This window comes from Crinia signifera, chromosome 4, assembly GCF_055691185.1.
Source record: "Crinia signifera chromosome 4, ASM5569118v1, whole genome shotgun sequence".
In the NCBI taxonomy this organism is placed as follows: domain Eukaryota; kingdom Metazoa; phylum Chordata; class Amphibia; order Anura; family Myobatrachidae; genus Crinia; species Crinia signifera.
The window spans coordinates 169,231,851-169,258,720 of record NC_139220.1 but is presented as its reverse complement, the minus strand read 5'-3'; the positions used below and the strand labels follow the sequence as shown (position 1 = coordinate 169,258,720).

The following is a 26,870-nucleotide window of genomic DNA, read 5'->3' as shown; positions in this document are numbered from 1 at the left end:
AAGTGCACATCTTGCTATGGGTCTGCTTTTATAGGTTGTCCTGCTTTACTACTAGTTCAGGGTTGCCGACCCTCCCGGAATTTGCGGGAGTCTCCCGAAAATCGGGTCCTTCCTCCCGGCCCCCGGAAGGGTGGGCAACCCTCCCGGAATCAGGGGGACCCCCACTGAGCCCCCCGATCGCGGCATTTATATGCCGCAATCCGCGGGTCTCAGGGGAGGGGGCGGAGCTAAAACGGCACAATCGTGACGTTTTAGCCCCGCCCCCTCCTTGGATAACAGTTATTTCTGCTATTTCGTGTAATGGGGACGGGGCTTAATGACGTCACGGTTAAGCCCCGCCCCCAAACCTCGTAATGGAAGATTCCTCTCCGGGCTTCTCCCGGAGAGGATTTTTTTAAAGTCGGCAACCCTGTACTAGTTGTCATCATAACAGTGTGCCTTTGCGCATACTCTATAGATGCCAGAACAGGCATCATTTCATCTAACTCTATAAACTGCAGTTCCATCAACATGCCCTCACTGAACTCTTCCTACATAAGAAGGCTCCATTACAGCCCAGTTACAGGCCTTCTGTGCAGATGCAATTGAAATGTGCGCAACTCTGCGTCATTCTGGTATGTAATGAGTACCAAATTTAATGTTTGGAAAACAACATGCATATTATAGCAATAATGTTTATAGCAATAATGTTTATAGCAATAATGTTTTGAAATGACAAGAAGCAAATTTGCAAAAGTCTGAATTACTGCTTCAGCACTTTGCTTATGAGTTCAATTACAGGTCATGGTAGTTCTGTATGAAGTGTTTTCTCTGTGTGCTTGTGTGGGTTTCCCTGTGGGCTCTATAGATAGCTACAGCAAAGCAGAGACTGTATGCACTGTAATAATAATTTGTGGTGTAAGGCAGAGGGTTTAGGCTAATATATAGGCAGTGGGAGTTGAAAACTGGTGAAAACATTATGGGGGAAATTTACGAAGGTAAAATCTTATAAAAAATTAATATTTTCATAATAAAATACACATTTTTTAGGCATATTCATATTTTTGGCATTTACTATGCCAAAAATATGCGAATTCGTATTTTTGGCACATTCGTATTTGTATTTACAAATACAAATGTATACGCCATTGATAGAATATGAATAGGAATTACCATTCAAAAGAATGGTGATTCCTAATTTACTAACCGCTAATTACTGTCTACATACGGCTGGAAAATACACTTTATTTTCCAGGCGTATTTGGCTTCAGCCTGCACGGATCAGTCAGATCCGTGCAGGCTGCAGTGTGTAGAAAAAATAGAAAAATAAATAATTAAATTTAAAAAAAGGCATGGGGTCCCCCCCACGGCCATAACCAGCACCAGGCTGAAAGAGCCGGGGGTAGTTTTAAAAATCAGGAAACCATTGAGATAGGGCTTCGCTGTGTTTTTTAAAACCAGCCCCCACACGATGTAAACAAAGACTTCGTGCGGCTCCTGCTCAATCCGGCTTGGTACGTGTAGTCGGTTTGTTTTTTTGCCAAGACCCCCGGGGATGCTACTTGGAACGAAGAGGACGTGATCTTCGCCAGAGACTTGTAAGTATAATTAGCTTCCACAAGTACCCCTATGGATTTCGTCGTACACCGGAGCCGGACCCCTGGACACCAGAGCCGGACCCTGGAGCCCCAGGACACCAGACCCGGGGACCTTTCTACGGGCTCAAGATAGGCAAGTATCAGTATGTGTGGGCTTTGGATGTAATAAAGCTTTATTTTTCATATGTGTCAGTGTGTGTTTATTTTACTATTTCTATTACTTTGGAACTACAAGTGCCAGCGGTCCCTTTAATGCCTCGCAAGCTGGGACTTGTGGTTCTCCAAGTCCCAGCATGCGGGGGAGGTTTGCTGGGACTCATAGTTCCACAGTATTAGACAATGGTTAATTCTATCTTTTACACTTTATCAGCTCGATGCCCACCGCCCAGGGGCATCGAGGACAGCCCCAGGCTTCAGCCTGGCCAGGTAAGTCCTGGAGAGGGGGGGCCTTTATTAGTGGGGTCCCCACTCCCCAGGACCCCAGGCCAGGCTGACTGGTCAGAGGGCTAAATGCTTTGGCAGGGGGGACTTGTATAAAAAATCTACCCCGGCTGTGGCATTACCCTGCTGGCTGGTTGGGCCTGGTTCTTAAAATACGGTGGACCCCTAGTAATTTTGTCCCCCATATTTTGGGAACCAGCCCTGGCCTGGGGCTGGTTTTAAAAAATACAGCGAAGCCCTATCTCAATGGTTTCCTGATTTTTTAAAACCAGCCCTGGCTCTTTCAGCCTGGTGCTGGTTACGGCCGTGGGGGGGGGGGGGGGGACGGACTCCATGCCATTTTTAAAATTTATTTATTTTTTACACACTGCAGCCTGCACGGATCTGACTGATCCGTGCAGACTGCCTATATTAATTTGTATTAACGGCCGTATATACAGCCGCTAATACGAATGTATATGCCATCGGAGACTGCTTTGTAAATTCCCCTCCGTCACACGAATTTGCATAGGGCTAAAATGGCCATATGCAGTCGTATTCATTCGTATTAAGAATACGAAAAATCGTATTCGTATTCTTAGTAAATTTTCCCCTTAGTGTCTAGAGTGTGCACCAACTGTACATAATTTTACTGTATAAAAAGCATATGGAGATATCAAGGAGATATTGCATTTGGGCAGTAAATTCTTTTGGCTTTTGTCTAAATCAAAATTTTATAATGATTGTTTCCTCTGTGTAATGAAGAAACTCCAGTAGGCATCAAACAGACATCTGTTATTGAGCTGTCTGAGCAAAATGTCAGGCAGATGGTAATAAATTCATATGTTGTGTACTGTTGGTGTTAGCCAAAGTTTTCTTAATGGATGAACAATGGAGACCAATGCTTTTTTTTTCAATAAACTTGATGTTTTTCCCATTTATAATTGAATGCATATTACTGACAATCACATTAGATGTTTTATTATAATTGATATAGTAGTCCGATGCACAAAAATAGCAACTAGAAACAACTAAATTTTTTTTATTTCTGCAGCTTCCATACTACAGGACTTAGGTCCTGATACAGACCTAGTTGAAGATTTGCAAAACTGCAACTCCCAGTGGCAGGGAGCCACCCAGCACTGGGCAAGGCCACCTGGCTTGCCAAGTCCAACCCACGTTGTGCCTGCAAAAATGTGCAAGTACATCGCTAAGATGCGAGCACTTAGCTACACAGCGAATTGTAAACAAACCCCAATGACAGGGGCGTAACTAACTATTTAGCGCCCCCCCGCCGCACGTTTATTCGGCGCCCCCCCCCCCCACACCTAACCTGCCCCCCCTTCTTACCCGCGGTCTGCGTCTCGCCCGGCTCTCTGTCAGGACCTTCCTGACATCACGGTCCCGGCCGGCTCCTGCTGCTACAATGAAAACGGACTCTTAGAAAATGGCTGCCCCCATACTGCAGACAGAAAACTGTCTGCAGTATGGGGGCAGCCATTTTCTAATTGTCAGTTTTCATTGCAGCAGGAGCCGGCCGGGACCGTGACGTCAGGAAGGTCCCGACAGAGCCGGGCGAGACGCAGACCGCGGGTAACTATAGCCCCGCAGCCCCCCCGGCGGCGCCCCCAATTTCTCTGCCCCCCCCGCCACCGTGGGGGCTGCGGAGCTATAGTTACGCCACTGCCCAATGAGTGCATTGGGTTTGTATGCAAGGAGCGCTAATAAAATAAATAAAATGAAGTGAATTCAAAATAAAAATAAATAAAAAATAAATAAATAAATATGAAAATAAATGTGTGTGACCTGTAAGGAAAAAAATTGGGGTTAATTTAAAATGTTTACACTCTTCTATGTAGTGCCTGATGCCAACCGGCGGTGATCTTTAGTCAGCTCTGTGGCTGAAATACCTTACGCCGCGGCTTCCTTTCTCCATGCCTGGATATTGACATTGGGAGGTGCTGGGAATCTTCTGCCAGAGGTTTGCTTTGTTGCGGTGTTGATGTTGCTTTGCCGCAGCTCCCTTCATTTGCAGCAGGATTCAGCAGGGTTGATTGTAGATTGGCTGTGCTGGTGTCCCGGCGTGCAGTCTCTCTTGTGTTAGTGTTCTCTCTTGTGTATTTAAAGAATCTACTTGATTACAGAAGTCCCAAATTCTCTTATTCTGCAGTGTACTCAAGAGTTTATCTCAGCCTATGCTTTAAGCTCAATGCAGACTTCCTTGAGTCAAAAGGAAGGCCATTATTTCTGGTTTTGTCATATTGTCTGCTTTGTCATTAATCCTGATTCTGCATCACATGTAGCAGCGTCTATTGGTGGTTGCTCATCTGCAAGTTTATATAGTTTCCGCCAGTGTCGGACTGGGGCATGAAGGGCCCACCAGGAAAATGCACTCACAGGGGCCCACCAAGGGGTGTGGTCTTTTTGAAGGGGTGTGGCCACCTGACCAGAGAGGAGTGGTTATACACTATGCGATGTTGGGCCAATTTCAACCGATTTCGGCTCTTTGGGCCGATAATCGGGCAAAATCGGCCCAAAATCGCAGGTGTGTGACATCTGATCCGTAAATCCCCCACCCTGATAATAATGCACATAGGTCCCACAGATAATACAGCAAATAACCCCCCCCCCCAGATAATATAGCACATTCTGTAGGTCCTCCACACACAGATAATAGTACAACACATAGGTCCCCCATATAATACATTACTTAGGCCCCCCACTCAGATAATAGTACAGCACATAGGTCCCCCCCACATATAAAACAGCACACTACCCACCCAGATAATACAGCACATAGGTCCCCCCACATATAAAATAGCACAGCAAACAGCACATATTAAACAGAACCTATAAAACAGCACTATATATATATATATATATATATATATATATATACATACTTTTTTCCAACAAACAATTAAAAGAACAGACTGGTTCCAAACAAAGATATAATATCATCGTAGGAAGCTCCGACACAAATATTCCAGAAAAGGAGGAAGAAAAAGAAAAATGAAGGACATATCCAACACAATAAAAAGACTCAGCACACAACCAAAAGAAATGTGCCATGCACATACTGTACATAATAACTCTCTCATTATACCATATGTATAAACAAATATTACATTTATCTACTGGCATGCGCCAATGCAAATACATAATGTATATAATGTACTTAAACGTCACTGTCACACACCAATACATATTTCTTGTAAATATAAATCTATTTTTATTGCCACACTATACCTATTTTTTGTAAATATGTCACAATACAATGTATATATATATATGTGTGTATAGAACTCTCTTGTTTGTCACCCTGAACCACTTGCATAGAACTAAGAGATACACATGGGATCACTATTTTTTTGCACTTGTGCACAAAAACGTCACTTGTATGATATTGAAGAATACAGCAAAAAAACTAAAAGTGGAACTCTGCGGCAAATTAACTATTGAAAAGTGTCCTCCTCCTTTAACATCTATACTTTATATTTTTCCATAGTTTGCACTAAATCAAATACAAAGAGTTATTTTCAGAAAACTGCATCCGAGGATCACCATGACTACGCTTGCGTCTCACAAAAGCCCAACAACAGCACCGCTTCCGCATAGAAGAGGACCGGGATCAAAAGAAAGACCTGCGTTCCAACGGAGCGTCTTCCGCATTTCACAGATGGCCAACATGAAGACGCACTTCCGGTTCATCGACAGCAAGACCTGCGCTCCAGCAACACTGACTTCCGCGTTCCACGGACAGCGAGACTTGCATTCCAGCAACACTGACTTCCGCGTTCCACGGACCAATAGTGCGATGACGCACTTCCGGTCCAGTGCAATACTCTGAACGGGTCACGGCCGCATTTGCTTTCAAACGAAAGACATTCACCCTAAACCACCAACGGAGGAAGAGCTTCCACACTCACTAATACTTGCTGTCACTTGCTAAAGACTTTGTATAGCGCCACAATAAACACGGAAAAATGGACACTTCCGCTTCCGGTATCTAACTCCACCCCCATGTGATCACAGACAGTATATAAACCCCTACTGATCACACCTCAATATTCTGCTCCCCCTGAAAAAGTCCATGAGTGGACGAAACGCGTCGGGACCACCTTCTAATCCTTCCTGCCACTGAGCCCAGAGACTACTGCTCTACCTCCTGGTTTCCAACCAAGGAACAGGACTTCTGTTTTTTACAAGAAACTACAGTACATTTTATCTCTTACCCAGCTAAGTACTAACATCAGCTCTCAGAGAAAAAAATATATATACCTCTTTCCAATATACTGTACATCATTTTATGTCTTTATATATTTAATATTGTGCTTGTCATCTCCCACCTGTTATCTCCCCCGTTATCTTTCCCACTTTCCCCCACCCCCACCCCCCCATCCGGATCAACTTAGAATTGTTATATTTATATTTATTCTTTTTTTTTGTGAAAAGTTGCTCTACCTTGTAATTTATTATATACAATTTTACTCTCTATACTTTTACCTTGATGTAATAAATATATACTTTCTCTTTCAATGGTCCTGGTGACACAGCTCAACATTGGGATGTAGGAGGGTCTGAAGGAGCCAGGCACCTATCCTAAAGCTTTAGAGGGTAGGCTCCTCCCCTACTGCATCCCAGACTCTTCAGTTCGTGTTAGGTGCCCACTGGAGTGGGTGCTATTCTTAAGGGCTGCGGGAGCAGCCGAAGAATTAGAGTAGTTAGGGTTTTTTTATTATTTTATTAACTTTTCACTCTAGCTAGGTAGGCACAGTGTGAGGATTCTCATTAGTGAATCCTCACACTGCTAGCGCAGCAGGAGCTGACAGAAGCGCATCCTGTCAGCTCGCTGTGCACAGGGGAGACGCTGTCTGGCCTCCATGTGCAGCGCTTACAGCTTCTTTTAAGAAGCTGCCTGGGCTCCGGAGCGCTCTGAAACCGGCTTCACGCTAGGTGGGGATCATGGGGGACAGGCGCTCCGTGATGGCGGTGGCCATTTTCTGCGGAGGAGCTTACACACTGAGCTCCTATATGAGAGGACAGCAGTGTGTTACAGGCATGTTCCAAGTGGTCCCCGGCCGAGGGGGAGATACTGGAACTAGGAGATCCTACTAAGGGAGCGGCTGTCTGGGGGTGGTTGGCGCCAAAAGTCACGGACCCCGCAGCAGCAGGGACTTGGTCTCTTCCCTCACTCTGTTTTGGCGCCATTCGGAACGCTTGCAGCGGAGCTGAGCTGGCTGACAGATCCTGACAGAGTGATTGGATTTCCTGGGCATCGCTTTCCCTATCTGAAGACTACAGACAGCTAAGTGACTGAGTACATTGGCTCTGTGTAAACGCCTGTACATTTGCGCTGTGACTGTGTTAATTGTGAACATCATGTCTGTGCATCAGTCTGTGGTTTTGGGGGAGGGAGCCCCAGATACATTGAGCGCTTGCAGTGTTTGTACACTGAAATTTATCCCTGAGCAGATGGCCAAGGGAGGCTTGTGTATTGCTTGCGCTGCTGTGAAACCCATGGGGAGTGAACCCCAGAGGGTAGAGCAATTGGAACCAGCGTGGGCCAGTGCCCTGGGCAGGTCGGTTAATGCTTTAGTGCAATTGCTGGACAGACAGAGTGATGTCTTGGTAGATTCTCAGAGACCTATGTCATCATGTCAGCAGTCCTCTGGCTCCTTGCCTCTGACCCAGGCAGATCCTGCTTTCATACAGGTGATGCAGGATACTGCAAAGGGGATCAACAGGTTTAGTGAATTGCTAGACAAAATTGATGTTGATGCTGTGGGGACCCCTAAAAGGTCTTACTCAGTGCCTTTAATGGTTGATGAAGAGGATGGAGCATATGCAGACATCCCCTGGGAGCAGGGTGATGATTCTGAGGATTCCTCAGCCGCAGGGGTGGAGGATTTGATTACAGCTGTTAAACAGGCGTTAAATTTGTCTGTGGAAGATAAAACTCCTGCTAAAGGGGTATTTAAACGGCAGCGTAAGGAAGCTGTTACCTTCCCTTCAGACGAAGGTTTACAGGATTTATTGGAAGGGGCTTGGAAAACGCCCGATAACAGGCTGCTGATGCCTAAGAGATTCTTAAGTCTGTACCCCATGCCTGAGTCTCATGCGGATCTCTGGGAGAAAGTTCCAGTGGTTGATGCTTCTGTGGCACGTTTGTCAAAAGCTACTGTTTTACCAGTGCAAGGGGGAGCAGCTTTTAAGGACCCCGTAGACAAAAAGCTGGAGGGTAACCTCAAAGCAATATTTGAAGGGATGGGATACACCCTTCATCCTCTGATTGCTTCAGCCTGGGTCTCTAAGGCCATGATTGTGTGGGCTAATGATTTGTGCACTATTTTACATGCTGACCCTTGTGTGTTGTTGCTTGCAGAGAAGCTGAAAGCAGCAACAGAGTATGTGCTGGAGGCTGAGGAGGAAGCTCTCAAAATGGCTGCTAGAGTTTCCACAGTGTCTGTCAATGCCAGGAGAGTGCTCTGACTTAAGGCTTGGGAGGCAGATAATGAGTCTAAAAAGGCCTTAGAGGCATTAGCTTTTAAGGGAAAGCTGTTATTTGGATCTGAGCTGGAAGAGATTATTAAGCAGGCCACAGGTGGCAAAAGTACCTTCCTGCCTGCCCCCGCAGCCAAGCAGACATCAAGATTTTCTGCTTTCAGGCCGTCCTTTCAGCCCTCCCCTAGAGGAGGTGCGTCCTTTCGAGGACAGTCATTTAGGGGAAAGTTTAAGTCCTCCAGGGGTAAGGCCCCAAAGTCAAAATTTGGTTCCTTTCATAAGAAACCAAACACCAAAGGAGAGGACAAACCCTCCGCATGACTGCCAGGGGATTTGCACGGCGGTGGTCAAGGTGGGGGGGCGTCTGTCACAGTTCAGGGACGCATGGGCATTGTTAGACCAGGATTCCTGGGTATTAGACATTATAGCCCAGGGTTACAGAATTCCCTTCAAAGGTCTTCCTCCGAGAAGATTCATTCCCACCCCACTACCAAAGAAGGCTCGGCTCCTTACGGCTCTTTTGGGAGCGGCTCACTCTCTCTTAGAGAAGGGGGTGGTGATCCCGGTTCCCAGAGCGGAGTGGAAAAGAGGCTTTTATTCCACTCTGTTTCTGGTGCCCAAACCAGACGGGTCCTTCAGACCAATTCTGAATTTAAAGTCACTAAATGTCCATTTGTGGGTAGACCATTTCAAAATGGAGTCTCTACGGTCAGTGCTACTAAGCCTGGACCAGGGAGAATTTTTGGCGTACCTTCATGTTCCTATACACCCAGAACATCAGGCTCTGTTGAGGTTTGCTATAGGAGACCTGCACTTGCAATTCCAGGCGTTGCCCTTTGGACTGGCCACAGCGCCAAGGGTATTCACCAAAATAATGTCTGTAATGGCGGCTGTGCTTCGACTGAGGGGAATCACGGTGATACCATATTTGGATGATCTGCTGTTCAAAGCGGAGTCAGCAGACATGTTGCAGAGTCACTTGGCAGAAGCAATCAGTTTTTTGCAGGCTCACGGCTGGCTTTTAAACTTACAAAAGTCTCAGTTGGTGCCGTCACAGAGACTCCAATTCCTGGGAGTTGTGCTGGATACCCACCTACATCGGGTATTTTTACCAGAGGCAAAGGCCAGGGATCTGGCTGCCTTGGTCCAGGAGATTCTCGGCTCTCGGAGCACATCAGTATGGAGGTGCCTCAAGCTGCTGGGGAAGATGGTGGCATCTTTCGAGACGTTGCAGTTCGCCTGGTTCCACTCTCGAGTGTTCCAGTGGAACATTTTGATGACTTGGTCAGGAAACACGCAGACCATGAAGTCAGAACAGATAGTGCTGTCTTCAGAAACTCGATCCTCCCTGATATGGTGGACAGAGGTGGATTCCCTTCAGTGGGGTCGGTCCCTGCAGTCCTGGAGCTGGCTGGTAGTCACTAGCGACGCCAGTCTCAGGGGCTGGGGGGCAGTAGTCTTGGACCTGCGTCTGCAGGGCTTGTGGACTCCAGAGGAGTCTGCATTACCGATCAACATCTTGGAACTGAGAGCTGTGTGGAAGGTGATTTCTCTGGCGGGAGACAGGTTACAGAGGCTCCCACAGCTGTGGCATATCTGAATCACCAGGGAGGCACACGCAGCAAGCTGGCTATGTGGGAGGTGTCCAGAATCTTCTTGTGGGCAGAACAGAATGTTCCAGCATTATCAGCTATATTCATACCAGGAGTGGAGAATATAGAGGCCGACTTCCTGAGCAGGGAGGAGCTGAAGGAAGGGGAATGTAGCCTGAATCCACAAGTATTTCATCAGATTACTTTGAGGTGGGGAACCCCGGATGTGGACCTGATGGCATTATGTTTTTCCGCCAGTTCCAATGCTGGCAAGAGTGTTGAAAAAGATACAGGCCCAGGCAATCCCAGTGATTTTAGTGGCCCCAGATTGGCCAAGGAGGTCCTGGTACTCGAGGCTTCAGAGATTGTCTGTGGACTCGTGGCGTCTACCTCTGAGGTCAGACCTTCTAAAACAAGGACCGTTCAACCATCGAGATTTAGCTCGATTCATTTTGACGGCCTGGCTGTTGAAACCGCCATTTTGAGGAATAAAGGATTCTCAGAAGCGGTGGTTAACACAATGATAAAAGTCAGAAAGTCAGTGTCTTCTGCAAATTATTATAGGGTCTGGAAGACCTATATTCGATGGTGTGAAAGACAAAAGTCACACACATCACGATTTAAATTGGCAAAATTGTTGGAGTTTTTGCAGGATGGCTTTTCCTCCGGGTTAAGCCTTTAGTCACTCAAAGTACAGATCTCGGCCTTGTCTATTTACTTCCAAAGAAGGATTGCATTATTACCGGAAGTACAGACCTTCCTGCAGGGGGTGTTTCGGTTGAAGCCTCCCTACAAACAACCAGTAGCACCATGGGATTTATCTCTGGTTTTGGAGTGTCTTCAAAAGGCACCTTTTGAACCATTAAGGTCGGCTGACCTTAAATTCCTTACATGGAAACTGGTATTTTTGTTGGCAGTGGCGTCAGCAAAGAGAGTATCGGAGTTGGGAGCATTGTCATGCAAGTCTCCCTTCCTTATATTTCACGATGATAGGGCTGTCCTTCGGACAGTACCCCAATTTTTACCAAAAATAGTCTCGGCTTTTCATATAAATCAGGAGATTGTTCTGCCTGTGTACCAACCCCCAGAGGGTTCAAGGAAAAGGGACAAATTGAGAAATTTGGATGTTGTGCGTGCCTTGCGCATTTATGTGGACAGAGTTAAGCGTGTCAGGAAGACTGATACTTTGCTTGTTTTGTATGACATACACAAAATTGGTTGGCCTGCTTCTAAGCAGACCATTGCTAGGTGGTTGCGCTCTGTTATAGCGTTTGCATATACTAAAGTTGGTAGGCCTGTACCGGCCAGGATTAATGCGCATACCACCAGGTCGGTTGCCACCTCTTGGGCGGTTCGACATGGGGCAACAGCTGAGCAGGTTTGCAGGGCTGCCACTTGGTCATCTGTTCATACCTTTGCCAAATTCTATAGGTTCCATGAGTTTGCGTTGGAGGACGCATCATTCGGGCGAGCAGTAACGAGAGCTGCAGACCTGAGCGTACCCACCCAAAGGACCGGCTCTGGAACGTCCCAATGTTGAGCTGTGTCACTAGGACCATTGAAAGAGAAAAAGGGATTTTTGTAAGAACTTACCGTTCGAATCCCTTTCTCTGATATGGTCCTGGTGACACAGCGATCCCTCCCTTACGCTCAGTAAGTATGCCAGGTTCATGATATTTCATGTTATATGGTTAAAAGTTATTTTTGAAAAATGTGCATATAATGTGTGCAGGCGTTTGTACTGAGTTAATGTATTCCAGTGGCTTTGAAAGATTGAACTGAAGAGTCTGGGATGCAGTAGGGGAGGAGCCTACCCTCTAAAGCTTTAGGATAGGTGCCTGGCTCCTTCGGACCCTCCTACATCCCAATGTTGAGCTGTGTCACAGGACCATATCAGAGAAAGGGATTTGAACGGTAAGTTCTTACAAAAATCCCTTTTTTTATGATACATCTCTGAATATATGTTTAAATTCTTCTCATAAGAATCACCACACTATTTTAAGGCGCCTAGATTCTCCCCATTCTCTCTCACCTCCTGACGAAGTCCATCACGTGACGAAACGCGTTGAGGCTGGGCTGTCTCCATACAACTCGTGTTTTCCTGGTCCAAGCAAGTGAAGCACCGACGGCGGGGAACTGAGTCCCGGCTTCCACCGCCTGAAGGCTGCATCCAAGGACTCCTATTATCGGGCAAGCTGATTGCTGTATTCCTATATGTATGTGAGCTTTTATTCATGAGTAAATTACTTTTTATCATTGTCTGACTCGCCTGCGCTATTCTCTCTTACTTCTATATATATATATATATATATATATATATATATATATATATATATATATAGATGTTGTGTAGGATGCCTGGTGCCCCCGAATCACCCATGCAGACTGAAGTTGATATCCCCATCAGCCATCATTGACTCTGTAAAATAGCCCAAATTGTGAAAGATGTCGGCGTTTATAATATATGCATATTGTTGCACTGTGGGATATAGATACGGGTGTTAGCCCGTGTCCACAGCATCTTGAGTAATTTTTAACTTTTTCTGACTATACAGCGGTGTTCAGCTTGTAGCGCTGACAACTGCTGCTCTGTGGAGCGCTGTGCGTTCCAGCAGAGGTCTGTGGAACGCATGACGCTGTCTGGAAGGTCTGCTGACTTCCTGTTTCCGGCTGTGCGCTCCAGCGCTGTGGAACACACGCCGGTCAATCAACTGTGTTATACTGTTGACGGGGCCAATAACTTGTAAGGTAACTACTACAGTTGACATATGCGTTATAGACACAGTTGTTATCTTTGTAGCTATGACTAGACAGTTTAACAAGACTGTGAACACTTTATGTCTGCGCTGGGCTACTTCCGGTGTTCAGGGTACTTAAGTAGCTCAGTGTGTGAATGAGATATGCCTGCTACTGTGGTGTTTCCTTCACTTTGTGTGGTCTTGACAAAGGGCTGACATCAGCCCGAAACGTCGACATGCGATACAGTTGAGTTGGTGATGTATTATTAAAAAATTTCACTGATTGGCTTAATTCTGAAGACTGGTGAGTGCTCTTTTCAAAAAAAGTACTATATATATATATATATATATATATATATATATATATATATGTATATATATATATATATAGAGAGAGAGAGAGAGAGAGAGAGAGAGAGAGAGAGACAGATTCAGCCTGGCACTCCTCCAATAATACAGCAGCAGCCACGGGTGCCTCCCGGTAAGGTGATGCAGGTAAAGGTAAAGAACAGACAGTGGCACTCTGCGGGATAAACTGGTGGTGGATTTAATCAGGTGACCAACGTTTCGGGGGATGGATACCCCTTTATCAAGGTGTACAAAGCGTGCAACAGACAATACAAACATTTAAATACTCACAGTGTGAGCAGACTCACCATTCCCGTCCGTGGGGCGTCTCAGCTGCGTCCAGTGCGGCTTCCGGTGTGGGCGGATGTTAGTGGGCGGAGCCTCACCACATCATCACGCTTACCCCTGTTGTTGATGGGTTGCCATAGATACCCCACCTTCATGCTCACTTCTGTCAGGCAGCCTCCGCTCCCGGATGTAGGTTTGCATCTGCACAGAAACAACATATTAAAAATCCATTAAAATAGTGCCAATGAAAGTGTTTTAAGATGTCCTGAACTTATGTCAGGGAAAGTGATAAAACCTGTGTTAGATATAAGATGTCCCCGCATATAGCGTGACAATCGTAATGTGACGTTACTCAGGACTAAGTGTGAGAGTGTACATAAACCTGGTTTAATGGCGCTACTAGTAACAAATCATGTATCAGTGGTTCTGATACAACGGGCTGACTACTGGTCACATATAAAGTTTAATATACCCAGGACTACTGTAGCGTACAATATGCTATCAATGATGGGTGGACCTGTACAGGCTGCCAGGTAATGCATAGCTGTGATTCCGGGGTGTCAACAGTTTAATGTGTCGACCCTATGTCGATTCTATATGAGTCAATTGGTACTGCTATGGAGGTTAACCCGCCCTGGGTGTCTATACTGTTGAAATTGACTGGCCCTGGGTATTTATATAATGGTAGAAAATTTTCAGGGAGCTACGGTGCGAGTAAACCTAATGATATCCAAATACACTTAGGGAAAGTCTTTCATTTAGTCCATTTGGTTTACTGGTGTTTAATACATGGATCCACCATGCTTCTTTCTTCAGCAAGTTGCCAGCTCGGTCCCCTCCTCGTTTATTGGTGGGTATGCAGTCAATCGCCATATGCTTGAATTCAGCCAGTTTATGACCCTTTTCCACAAAATGTTTGGCAATTGGCTGGTCTGCAGGTTTTCCTGCCAGTGCATTGCTGATGGCCGAATGGTGGAGGGCCATGCGTTCACGCATGGTCCTCGTGGTTTTGCCCACATATAACAATTGGCAAGGGCATGTTGCCACGTATATGATGTAGGAAGAGGTACAGCTGAGCACATGTCTAATGTTGTATGTTTTATCCTGACTGGAGTTCTGAAACGTCCTTCCTGTTAACATATGCTGGCATGTAGTGCATTTAAGGCATTTGTAATAGCCATTAGGTTTTGTTAAAAAGTGCACTTGAGGTACCTGTTTGCTGAAATCCGTGATGTCCGTGTGGACCACAAAGTTCTTAATACTTTTCCCTTTTCTGAACACTGCCATTGGTTTGGCATCCCGCAAGTCAGTCAGAGCCCGGTCAGTTGAAACTATTGGCCACAGAGCCCTTGTCGCTCTGTTAATAACCTGGCTTGAGGTGGAATAATCAGACACCAGTGGAATTACCTTCCCCTGTTGTTTTATACTGGGACGTAACAGCTGTTCCCTAGGGATTTGGAGGACCTCACGTTTATGTTGTAACAGGAGGGAGTTTTTATATCCTCTTTCCGCAAACTTGGTAACCACTTTGTCAAGTTCCTGTGGGAGACTTTCGCGATTGCTGGTAATTCGGGCCACTCTTATCATTTGTGACCTAGGTAATCCTCTCTTGAGTGCCGGGGGGTGAAAGCTATTTGCCCTTAACAGCGTATTTCTGTCCGTGGGTTTCACATAAGTTTTGGTATTAATTATTCCATTGGTGACAGTTAATTGGACGTCCAGATAGTGCGCAGTGTCCCGGGAGTATTCATGTGTCACTCTAATTGGTGAAGGGCGCTTGTTAATATTCTCCAGAAGTAATTTCAGGGCATCTTCCCCTCCAATCCATACAATACACAGGTCATCAATATACCTAGAATATGAAAGAATATTCTGTGCAATATCTCTGTCATTAAAGAACATGTCTGCCTCCTCCGTGAACATAAATATGTTGGCGTAGGAGGGCGACACGTTGCTCCCCATAGAGCAGCCAGCCGTTTGGAGAAAGAACTCTCCATCGAAGATGAAATAATTTTTTGTGAGTACATACTCCAGTAACTGCATGAATAGATCAACATTTAGATTGTTCATCTTGGTGTGATTGAGGAACCTCCGCATGGCCGTTAAGCCTGCTGCATGGGGTATGTTAGTATATAGACTACAAATGTCTAGCGTGCAGATGATGGTGTCCTCAGGTAGTCTCCCCAGGGTGTCCATTCTATTCAAGAAGCTTGTTGTGTCCTTGATGAATGACGGTTGAATCATGATTAATGGCTGCAGTATCCCATCTAAAAACTGCGAGATGGGCTGGAGTAGAGAATTATTGGCAGATATAATCGGCCTTCCTGGGGGTCGTGTCGGGTTTTTGTGTATTTTTGGCACTGTATACAATACAGGGACTACTGGATGATCCTGTGTTAATGCCACTTTAAGATTCTCAGAAAGCAACTGTGCTTCAAAGGCTTGTAATAAGATGGTGTCAATTTCCTTTTTGATGGTAGCAGTCGGGTCACCTCTTTATTTGACATAGGTGGACGTGTCAGACAGTTGTTCCCGTATGTCTTGTCTGTATTGGTTAATGTCCATAATCACGATCCCGCCCCCCTTATCGGCGGGGCGGATTATGATGTCCCTGTATTTGCTAAGATCTTGTAGTGCCTTCATTTCGGTGCGGGACATGTTGTAATGGGTACTGTCGTCTACTCTGTTGTATTTGAGTACCGACTCATCCAATAATCTGGAAAAGGTTTGTATAGATGAATTGTGTGATGTGGGATCGAAGTTAGACAGGTGCCGTGTTGAGATGAACGTTTGGTGTGGATCCGGGTTTGGGTTGCTGGTGGTGTTCTTGTCCTGAAAAAATTTGCGTAGGCGCAGTTTTCTAGAGAATCGATTTAAGTCAACTTTCCAATCCAAGGCATCAAATGATGTTGTGGGTACGAAACTAAGGCCCTTGTCTAACACACACAATTCCATGTCGGACAAGTGTCTTTGTGACAGGTTATAGATCACAGTTCCTGTTCTGGATTCTTTTTGTGTAGCCGCGCGTTCTGGCCTCTCCGACGGGTGGTCGTCCTCTTCCGCGGCCTGTTTTTGTAGATCTTTTGGGGATGGCCCCTAAAGGGGACTCCGATACTAAGGTGGCTCCCTCCGAATCCATATGGCCTGTTTCGGTTTCACTGTTAGATGATTGTTGAGCATGGGTTCTGGCCGCTCTGCGTCTACGCCATGGTTGGTGCGACCTCGTGGTTTTGTTATATTGTTCGTGGCCGCCCATGAGCCATCTATATACCCTGTTTTGGTCGTAGTCTTCTTTTACGGTCTGAAATTTGTTCCTTTTAAATTTAAGGAGTTCCTTGCGGTAATTGTCGCATTGTGTTTTCAATTTCAGCAACCAATCTTGGGTGGTATCGCCTGTCAGGGTGTCCAGATGTTCATGTTCAAATTTTTGTACAGCTTCTTTGGTTTTATTGAGTTCTTTGCTGGATTCCTCAATGACCAGGAGGATTAAATCCAGACTACATTTGTTAAGGATACTTGTCCATTTATGGCAAAAGTCAGAGCTGTACCTGCCTATGGTAGGCACGTTTCTCACACGGAACCCCCTGGGTATCATTTTTTCTCGGTAATAGTCCGACAGGGAGATTCCGTGGAGTAGGAAGTCCACTTCCCGGCGCTTTAACTTAAACAGGTGATTGTAGAGGTCTCCTGGGCTCTGTTGTCCTCCCATTTCCATCATGTTATCTTTAAATAGTACTTTCTCAGCTTCATCGTCAGTGTAGCTAAAGATGCTCCCTTTTGCCAACTGGATGCCACTGCAGCCTGCTTGCTCCCTGTTGTCTGTCTGTGACATTTTGCAGGGATGTATATAAACCACACTCCTTACTAGTCTCAAAGTGGTGTATGCTGTGGTGCAGAGTGCAATGTAAGAATGCACAACCCTGTAGTTGTATCCAAACGTTTAGGTGATAAAGACTGTGGGTGCTCTGGCTTAGGTGGAAACAAGGGTCCCCAATTTCGATAGAGACAGATTCAGCCTGGCACTCCTCCAATAATACAGCAGCAGCCACGGGTGCCTCCCGTTAAGGTGATGCAGGTAAAGGTAAAGAACAGACAGTGGCACTCTGCAGGATAAACTGGTGGTGGATTTAATCAGGTGACCAACGTTTCGGGGGATGGATACCCCTTTATCAAGGTGTACAAAGCGTGCAACAGACAATACAAACATTTAAATACTCACAGTGTGAGCAGACTCACCATTCCCGTCCGTGGGGCGTCTCAGCTGCGTCCAGTGCGGCTTCCGGTGCGTCATCCTGACGACGGGGGAGACCCCCAAACGTTGATGTAACGGATTAAAGCCTGTCCTTCTTTCACCACTATATTGAAAGTTCTTAGGCACACTGCCTAAGAAATTTCTTAGGCACCTTGATAAAGTGGCAACACAGCCACGAAACGTTGGGATATCCACGCCTCCGTGTCTTTTCTTGTTGTGCGAGTGCCGCCGTCCCCCCTACACCCTATATATATATATATATACTTGCAGCTACATGGTACAGGGTGATACATTCTTTCACCCTTTTTCGGGCAAGAAATTCAGAATTAGGCACAGGGTCAGTTGTACCACGAAATTCGTGGTTTACATGGTCAGCTGTCCCTGTGGCCGTCATTACATTGGGAAGACTGAACGGGCCTTTAAAGAACGTGCTGCGGCACACCGTTCTAATATTAAAATTGGCCTCAACACTGGAACCAGTGAGTTCCCAGTAGCCAGGCACTTCATTGAAGCGAGACACCCGCTGACGTCTCTGTGCTACAGGATCATCGACCATGTCCCTCTGCTTGACAGAGGGGGTGACAGGTCGGCGATCCTGCTTCGCGCTGAGAGCCGGTGGATATTTCGCCTTGAAACCCTTTCCCCTAAGGGGTTAAATGAAAACCTCGGGCTGTCTCATTTTTTGTAAAACTGCTGTGGTTATTGTCTATGTTGGCCGTCATGGTAACCACGCTTATTGTGTTTTTGCGTGCAGGTCATGTGTCTCCCTCCGTGTCCCTCGGCATCGGCGCAGGGTCGATGACGTCATCCCAGGTCTCCGCCCGGCGTAGCGCCGGTGAACATGGACGGTTCTCTTGCTATTTAGGTAAGCTTGTTTGTCCATCTTGTTGTTCTTCATTTGCACCTTTGATAAAGAGACCTAGAGGTCTCGAAACGTCGGGATCACCTGGCTGCTGTGTTTATTCTCCGTCGAGTGCCACCGCCCACACATACCTCTACATTTGTTGCCGTCTATTTAGGCTGCAAGCACGGGGGGCACCGCTTCAGCAATTATTCCCTTGGAGGGAGATACCCAGGCTTTAATTCGTTGAAGTGCCGGCTCAGGCTTCGTATATATATATATATATATATATATATATATATAACTCCAATCCCTTTGCAGGGAAGAACGGCACTCTCAAGACGTGTAGCTAATATGCAACAAAGATTTTATCAGGGTGGGAGGTGGGAAGACCTATTCCATCAGGCATGTGCTACATTGCAGATCCTCATTCATCGTATATCTTATAACATGCCCGTGCCACTTGCAATATGTGGGCAAGACGGTAAGTACGGTGAGGGAGCGCATGGCACTACATCGTTCTGCGATCAAGAACGCCCTCCAATCTAAAACATCAGATCAGCCGGTGGCAAGACACTTCCAATAGTCAAAACACACCCTGAATGACATGAAATTCATAGTGATAGATCATGTTCCAGCTTCTTACAGAGGAGGAGACAGAGAAGGCGCACTCCTGCGCTGCGAGTCCAAATGGATTCACTTACTGGACTGCTGTAAGCCCAAGGGCCTCAACGACAGATTGTCTTTTGGAGTATTCAAGTAACACAGCGAAACCCATGGGCAGAAGAGCCCGAAAGCGGGTCAGGCCGGACCCTCATCTAGACCTACTCCTCCTTGTCCCATCTCCCCCAACACAGTCCCCAGTAGGGACACATGGACGTTCCGTACCAGAACCCACACTGGGGTTGGTGCACATAATAGCCATTCCCCACCCTGACCCACGATGCCCCATTTCTCCCTGTCCAGTTCTGCCCAGCTCCCTCCTCCCATATAGTCCGTCCATCAGGGACAGTCCCCTGCTCTGGAGTGATATCCTGCCCCTAGGGCAATTGCAGTCTTCCCATAGAGTGCATGCATATATCTGTCCACCTATGGTAGTCCGTACAACTGTTTTTAATCTTTTTTCTTAATGTTTAACTATTCACTATGTCACAGCAGCAGTTACAGCCTGGCAGATTGGCGCAGGCTCCGTATTACAGCACCACTATAATGTGTCTTTTTGTATTCACAGCAAGGTCCCGTCCACGGGAACAGAGAGGCATCTGACAGCGGAAACCGGGCAACAGGGACGCATACTACGTCATATTTACCCAACCGCAACAATGGTATCTTAGCAACACAAGAAGCGGCCGCGCGCCTGTACAGCGCGTACTGCCGGAAGCTACGTCAGACGCCGGCTCCGGCCCCGAACACGGAATCTCATTACACTGGCGGTGGGGTATTTAAGGTAAGAGTTTCTCACTTTTAAATTTGTACACCTTGAAAAAGGAGCACGTTTGCTCCGAAACGTTGGAGTTTTCCATTTCTTATATAAAGTTTTTCACCAAGTCCGCTGAGTGCCGCCTCTGTCTCCAGTCGTCACCTACCTATCCCTCCAGGAAGGCACCAACGGCAGCTGTATCCTGAAGGACGAGTGACTATGGGGGCCGTAGGTCAGCCCATAGGTCTTGCCTCTAATGTACAACATGTACCATTGATGTTTTTGTATGTTTTGTATTTTTCTGTACTTTTTATTTTTCATTCTTTTTTATGCCCATTTAGTATATATATCTTTGTTTATGTTGTTGTGTATATATTTTCACTGTGTCCTGGTGTGCTTTTTCTGTAGGTGTACCCAGCGCCGCTCAGAATCCCCTGTCAGCTGAACACGCTACGGAGGTACTGGTGGAATGCGGAAATGAAGCGCTGGAGCGCACACTCGTGCGTTCCAGTGATGACATCCGGCTATCTGCAGGAAGCCGGGGGCGTGAACTACAGGAGGACGGACGCTCGGCGCGGGAAACGTACAGACGGAGCAGGTATGTATAAGTACATGTTTGCCAAAATGTCACATTTGTTTTTCACTTTACTGGTGTAAGGGCTGATATCCTGACGACGGGGAGGCTTCCCCGAAAGCGCTCGAAAATTGTTATGCCCTAATACAAGCGTTGTTTGAAATTATTCCTCCGTGTGCCTCCTTCATTGGATTGTTGTTTGTTTTACTGTGGAGTGCACCGGACCCGCTGTACCTGGAGATTGGGAGTGCCGGCATAAAAGTACATATGGATTGATGTGCTTGTCCTCACCTGCAGGCGCATCCGTTGCAAGGCACCCGCTCTGGATCCTTTTGGATCAAATAGCCCCGATTTCCTGAATTGTGCCCATTTTGGAAGTAACGTGGACTGATCACACTGATGCCGTTGGCATACCAGTGACCTGTACATACTTTATTTGATTTTTTATTATTTTGGGCATTTTTGCAAAGCCATATCAATATGGAGGGACCTTCTGCCAGCCAAGTGGGATTTACCCCTGTAGGAATACAGATGGCTACCCCAATAGGGGAGGTGTTCAGTTATTCCCAAGAACAGATTGATGCAATTTTGGCGCAGGAAGCAGCTGAGGTTCTGGACAATACAGACAATATTGAGGACATCTATCATAGACTATTAAAGATGCGGCGACGAGAAACAGATTTCTTGCTGCATAGTGCTTCTCTGGCCAACTACTTTAAAGAACACAAAATACCACGAGGATTTCGAGTCCGCAATGTCCCGACAATCGGTCGACATAATACAGAGTTTGTCAGAAAGTGGATTGCCATCCTCAACAAATGTGCCTTCGACTTAATGATTCTAGTCGTGGAGGAAGCGAATCGTGAGCTGAACCACACTAGACACAGAATTGCGACTCTCCACCAGGAATTTAAACATGTCATGGAGGATGAATCCAATTCTGGTTGGTTATCCAAGCTGGAGACGCAATGTGATTCTTATAAGCGGGAACTCCTTAAATTTAAAAAGAGCAAGAAGTTTGCTGTTGATCAGGACTATGAAGAAAATCGAGTTTACCCCTGGCTCTATGGGGGTGACCGACAAGTATTCGAGCAGTCTAAGACACAACGCCGTAGAAGACCCTGGCAACGTAAAAAAGATCAAGCTGATCGCAATAAATCAAGTAGCGATAGTGATTTCCAAATCTCAGACCTGGAAGAGACCACCAATGCAACTGCAGTCCCTTTAGGGGGAAGAGAAGTGGTCCCCAGAGGTTCAAGAAGCGCTCTGCCACCCGCCGGGGTAAGCAGAACAAGAGAGATAAGGAAAGCAGCCTCAGTCGCGGCAACCAAGTTGAAAGTGTGATCTTCAACTTGTCTGATCGCATATTGTCAGAGGTCGAACTGCAGGTGTTGAACCGGGGATTGAGTTTCGTCCCAACCAATTGTCATAATGACTACAATTGGAAACTTAATCTACATAAATTTTCTCGGCAGCTCAGAAGAAAAGAATTCTTCCAAAACAAACAGTCCATATCCAGCACTAGTATATTTGACAGTTTTCTTGCCAAGACGTCCCGGTCCAAGTTCGATCCACCATCACAAAATAGCTCCCTCACAACTTTCAACAGATTGATCGAGGAGTCTATGGATCGTTTCCTTGCTACTCCATATACTGTGAGACCCAACATGACCAAAGAAGAAATCAATGCTCTCAAAAACCTGGAACAGGATAAAAAAATAGTGATACGTCCGGCCGACAAAGGCGGGGCCACAGTAATTATGAAGTTGGAGGACTATGTGGCAGAAATTATGGGACAGCTCTCTGATGCGGAGGTGTACAAATTGCTTCCAAGAGACCCCACTGTGGGATTTCAAAAGGAACTCTTTGCTATCTTGGATCAAGCATGTTTGAAGAAACTTCTGCCGGAGAAAGTGGTCCAAATTCTTAAAGTCACATATCCAGTAGTGCCAGTCCTCTATACACTTCCTAAGTTACATAAAAATTGTGAGAAACCGCCTGGTCGCCCAATAATTTCGGCCAGGGGTTCACTGTTGCAGTCAGTGTCCCAGATGCTTGATAGCATTCTTCAGCCACTCTTGCCTTTGGAACATTCTTTTTTGAAGGACACAAATACCTTTTTGTTGCAGTTGAAAGAAATTGGCATCCTACCACCTGGGGCTCTACTATGCTGTTTGGATGTATGCAGCCTTTATACATCCATCCCCCATGAGGGAGGCCTCAGAGCTATGAAGGACTTTTTGTTTAAACATCTTGACCCAATATTGTTTGACCATGATCTTTTCCTTTCTCTTTTAGAGCTTACGTTATGTCGTAATTATTTTTTGTTCAATGGGCAGTACTACATTCAACTGAGAGGGTGTGCCATGGGGTCATCCGTGGCCCCCTCTTACGCGAATGTGTACATGTTCGCCCAGGAGGCGGACCTCTTCTTCAATGACCAGGACACTCGGGGACACGTCATGATGTACTTACGGTACATTGATGACGTGTTCCTCGTTTGGTCTGGGGGGGAGGAGAGGTTTGTGAACCTGATGGAGAGCATTAATGCCACCAGCCAATTTATTAAATTCACGTATTCATGCAGCGAATTCCAGGCCAACTTCTTGGATGTGGCCATTACAGTTGAAAATGGTGTCATTTCTACGGGTAGATATACTAAAGATACCGATAGAAACACTCTGCTTAGAGCATCGAGTCACCACCCCCCCTCGCTAAAGCGGGGATTGCCACTGTCCCAAATGCTGCGGGTAGCACGCCTTACCAGCAATAGGGACAAATTGCCAGAAGAATTGGATCTTATGGTAAAGAAATTTTCCTCTAGAGGTTATGAATTAGGGCCTTTATTGGCACAGAAAAAGCAAATCCTTGAGATGGATCCCAAGACCCTCTGGATACCTAAACAGAGGCAGAAGGATAAAAGGATTCCTTGGGTCCATGAATTTTCACTGTCTAGCCCCTTTGTACAGAGGGCATCTAGGGCACTATGGCCCATTGTTAAAACAGACAAGGAGCTAGTGGGCCTTAAAGATCATAAACCTCTCTTGGCCTATACCAGGGGAAGGAATCTGCGTGACCGGTTGGTGCATGCCGACGTCACTAATTACAAACCTGTGATTCACCCCAATGTTTACATCAAGCCCCCTGGGTGTTATAGCTGCGGTGATTGTGCAACGTGTAATTTTATGGTTAGTTGTAAAACATTTGAACATCCCCATTGCAACAAAACGTATGATATACGTTCTGTCTTTACATGTTCATCGGCCTACGTAGTCTATATTATTTTATGCCCATGTGGGCTGAGATACGTGGGTCAGACTACACGTAAATTTAAAGAAAGAATGGCGGCCCATCGGTCAGCCATTAACCTCACTTTGAAAGGTAAAGAGGTGGACCAGCCCGTCTCTAGACATTTTAAACAGGCAGGTCACTCTTTAGAATCCTTGAAATACTTTGTCATTGATCAGGTACCCCCCAGTGCGCGAGGTGGAGATAGGGCAAAAAAGCTCTTAATTAAAGAAACCCAATGGATTCTTAGGTTGGGTACCATCAAACCTGGAGGGCTCAATGACAAGATTAATTGGAACAGTTTGTCCTGATCTGAGCTGAATCCATGTACCTGTTGCTTTCATACTGTTACTATGGGGGCCGTAGGTCAGCCCATAGGTCTTGCCTCTAATGTACAACATGTACCATTGATGTTTTTGTATGTTTTGTATTTTTCTGTACTTTTTATTTTTCATTCTTTTTTATGCCCATTTAGTATATATATCTTTGTTTATGTTGTTGTGTATATATTTTCACTGTGTCCTGGTGTGCTTTTTCTGTAGTTGTACCCAGCGCCGCTCAGAATCCCCTGTCAGCTGAACACGCTACGGAGGTACTGGTGGAATGCGGAAATGAAGCGCTGGAGCGCACACTCGTGCGTTCCAGTGATGACATCCGGCTATCTGCAGGAAGCCGGGGGCGTGAACTACAGGAGGACGGACGCTCGGCGCGGGAAACGTACAGACGGAGCAGGTATGTATAAGTACATGTTTGCCAAAATGTCACATTTGTTTTTCACTTTACTGGTGTAAGGGCTGATATCCTGACGACGGGGAGGCTTCCCCGAAAGCGCTCGAAAATTGTTATGCCCTAATACAAGCGTTGTTTGAAATTATTCCTCCGTGTGCCTCCTTCATTGGATTGTTGTTATATATATATATATATATATATATATATATATATATATATATATATATATATGAATCTAAATCAGCTGGCACTCAGTCAATTTTCAGATTCAATAAGCCCCGGTGCCGGACAAATTTAATTTTTCTTAATTTCAGACCGGCAGCTTCCAATCGGCAACCGGATCCACCGGTATTAGGTACTAAAACAACAAAACAAAGAAGCGCTCCATAGTGCACAGCATCATCTGATAAAAAGGTTTATTCTTTAAAAATCTTTCCAGGGATAAACTGGATAAAATGTAACGTACCGCAAGCGGTGGTTAGCACAACCGCTGGTGTTTTACAGCATACACGATCTGCTTCACGCAGTGATCAGGTTGGAGCGGTTACACTCTCCGTCGCCAGGCCGCGCTCCAACGCGTTTCATCACTAGGACTTCGTCAGACAGGACATTGAGACTTATACAGAACATCTCTAACCAAGGGTGTACCCCCTCTTAAATACCGTGTGCTTTTGTTTCCTCTCTGCTTAATCTTACTGTCCCTGTCTATTTTTCTTCTAGTGTAACTTATAATTGTGCAACTAGTACCCCAGAGGGTCCACGCTCAGAGGTCCCATACAGGCCTGAACAGTGTGCTTTTCTCTTCTCTTCACTTTTTCTTACTATCCCTGTGATTTTCTTCCATTGTCATTTATATTATGTAAGCCCGATCCAGGACTTTGTCCACCACGTACAGTGGTTTTCAGAGGTGAAGCCCACCTATGACTCCGTGGGCCAGTCCACACAGTATTTCCAGCTTCTGTTCCACCTAGTTTTCATATCCATCAGCCAAATAGTACCATCATCCCTTGACCATACCCCCATGGGGGCCAACGGATACCATTGTGTGCTTTTTTCTTCTCTCTGCTCTTTCTTACTGTCCCTGTGATTTTCTTCCATTGTCTGAGATATTATGTATGCCTGCCCACCTAAAACCAATTTCGGTGCTAGAAATAGTATATCAACATGCAGCCAGCCGACTACGGCTATAACAGTGTGCTTTTCTTTCCCTTCCCTTTCTCTTACTATCCCTCTGATTTTCTTCCTGTGCTTTCAATAATGTGTAACAGCCTGACAGTGGAACAGTAACCTAACTGCAGGAGCTATAGCGACAACATCCTGACCACCGATTTCGGTACAAGCAGTGTCTCCTCCAGGTGCTCTTTTGGCATCCCTTTGGTTCCAATTTAGGAACAGCATAACCATGTATAGTCTAAATGGGACATACCCCCGTACAGACTGGCACCAGAATGTGCTCCCCCACTCCCCACTTAGAGACCATTACCTCATTAGTATTTTTGCTGAACATACAAAGAATGACGTAACACTGGGTGTGCAGACACTCACCTGAATAACAGGCTTTTTATAACCAAACACGCACACACTCACTGGCAGCCTATCTATTTTTAATAATGTTTATTCAGACCATTGTGCACGTGATTTCAAATGTATTTTAAATGTTATTTCACTCTGTTTAATCACCCCAGGCAACGTGAAGCTCTGGAGCTGTTCTGCCGCCGGCGGCCACTCATTGAATAAGCAGGGTTACCTAGACAACCTCAGAAGCTTGCGTCTCAAGCTCTGTCTCCCGTCACTTCCGGCTGCGTCAGCATCAGCCGCATCACTTCCGCCCGCGTACCCGCAGCTGCGGCAGACAGGGCCCAGCGTTTCACGCCGCCTCTTACACACCTTGACAAAGGGGCGCAGCCCCGAAACGTTGGATGTTTTTTCACTTGTTGTGAATACACTTGTTGTACCAAGACCCTTGAGTGCCAGTCTCTTTCTTCAATTATATATATATATATATATATATTTATTAGTAGATGGTTGGCCGGATATTGCGTTGTGGAAATGTGCCGTGGTGCCTTCCTTGATAAATATACACCAAAGCTCTCTCCCTGCGGCCGATTAAAGCTTTAGGAGACAAAATAGGCGGCACTCCATGGGCTTGGTCCACGTTAAAGCATAAACATACTTTAAAGATTGACAAATCTTTAAATTATGTTTATGCTTTAACGTGGACCGGAGGAAAAAACCGTAGGAGTTTTGAAACGTTGTCCAATGGAACTTTGTTGTTTCACTACCATGCTTTAAATACAAT

General features: G+C 45.9%; 1 protein-coding gene across 2 annotated transcripts; it reads left to right on the top strand.

Moving 5' to 3' along the window:
• The first annotated feature begins 338 nt into the window (after positions 1 to 338).
• LOC146074622 (uncharacterized) lies at positions 339 to 26,531 on the top strand. Of its 2 annotated transcripts, none has more exons than XM_083182945.1 (6): positions 339 to 614; positions 18,474 to 18,584; positions 19,792 to 20,007; positions 20,389 to 20,578; positions 24,385 to 24,574; positions 26,257 to 26,531. In XM_083182945.1, the coding sequence occupies exons 4-6, from the start codon at positions 20,458 to 20,460 to the stop codon at positions 26,306 to 26,308; spliced, it is 363 nt and encodes a 120-aa protein (XP_083039071.1). In that variant the 5' UTR covers positions 339 to 614; positions 18,474 to 18,584; positions 19,792 to 20,007; positions 20,389 to 20,457; the 3' UTR covers positions 26,309 to 26,531. The 2 variants fall into 2 exon arrangements, 1 of the variants encoding a protein (XP_083039071.1); XR_014473441.1 differs by lacking the exon at positions 339 to 614 and adding an exon at positions 11,998 to 12,309.
• The last annotated feature ends 339 nt before the right edge of the window (positions 26,532 to 26,870 follow it).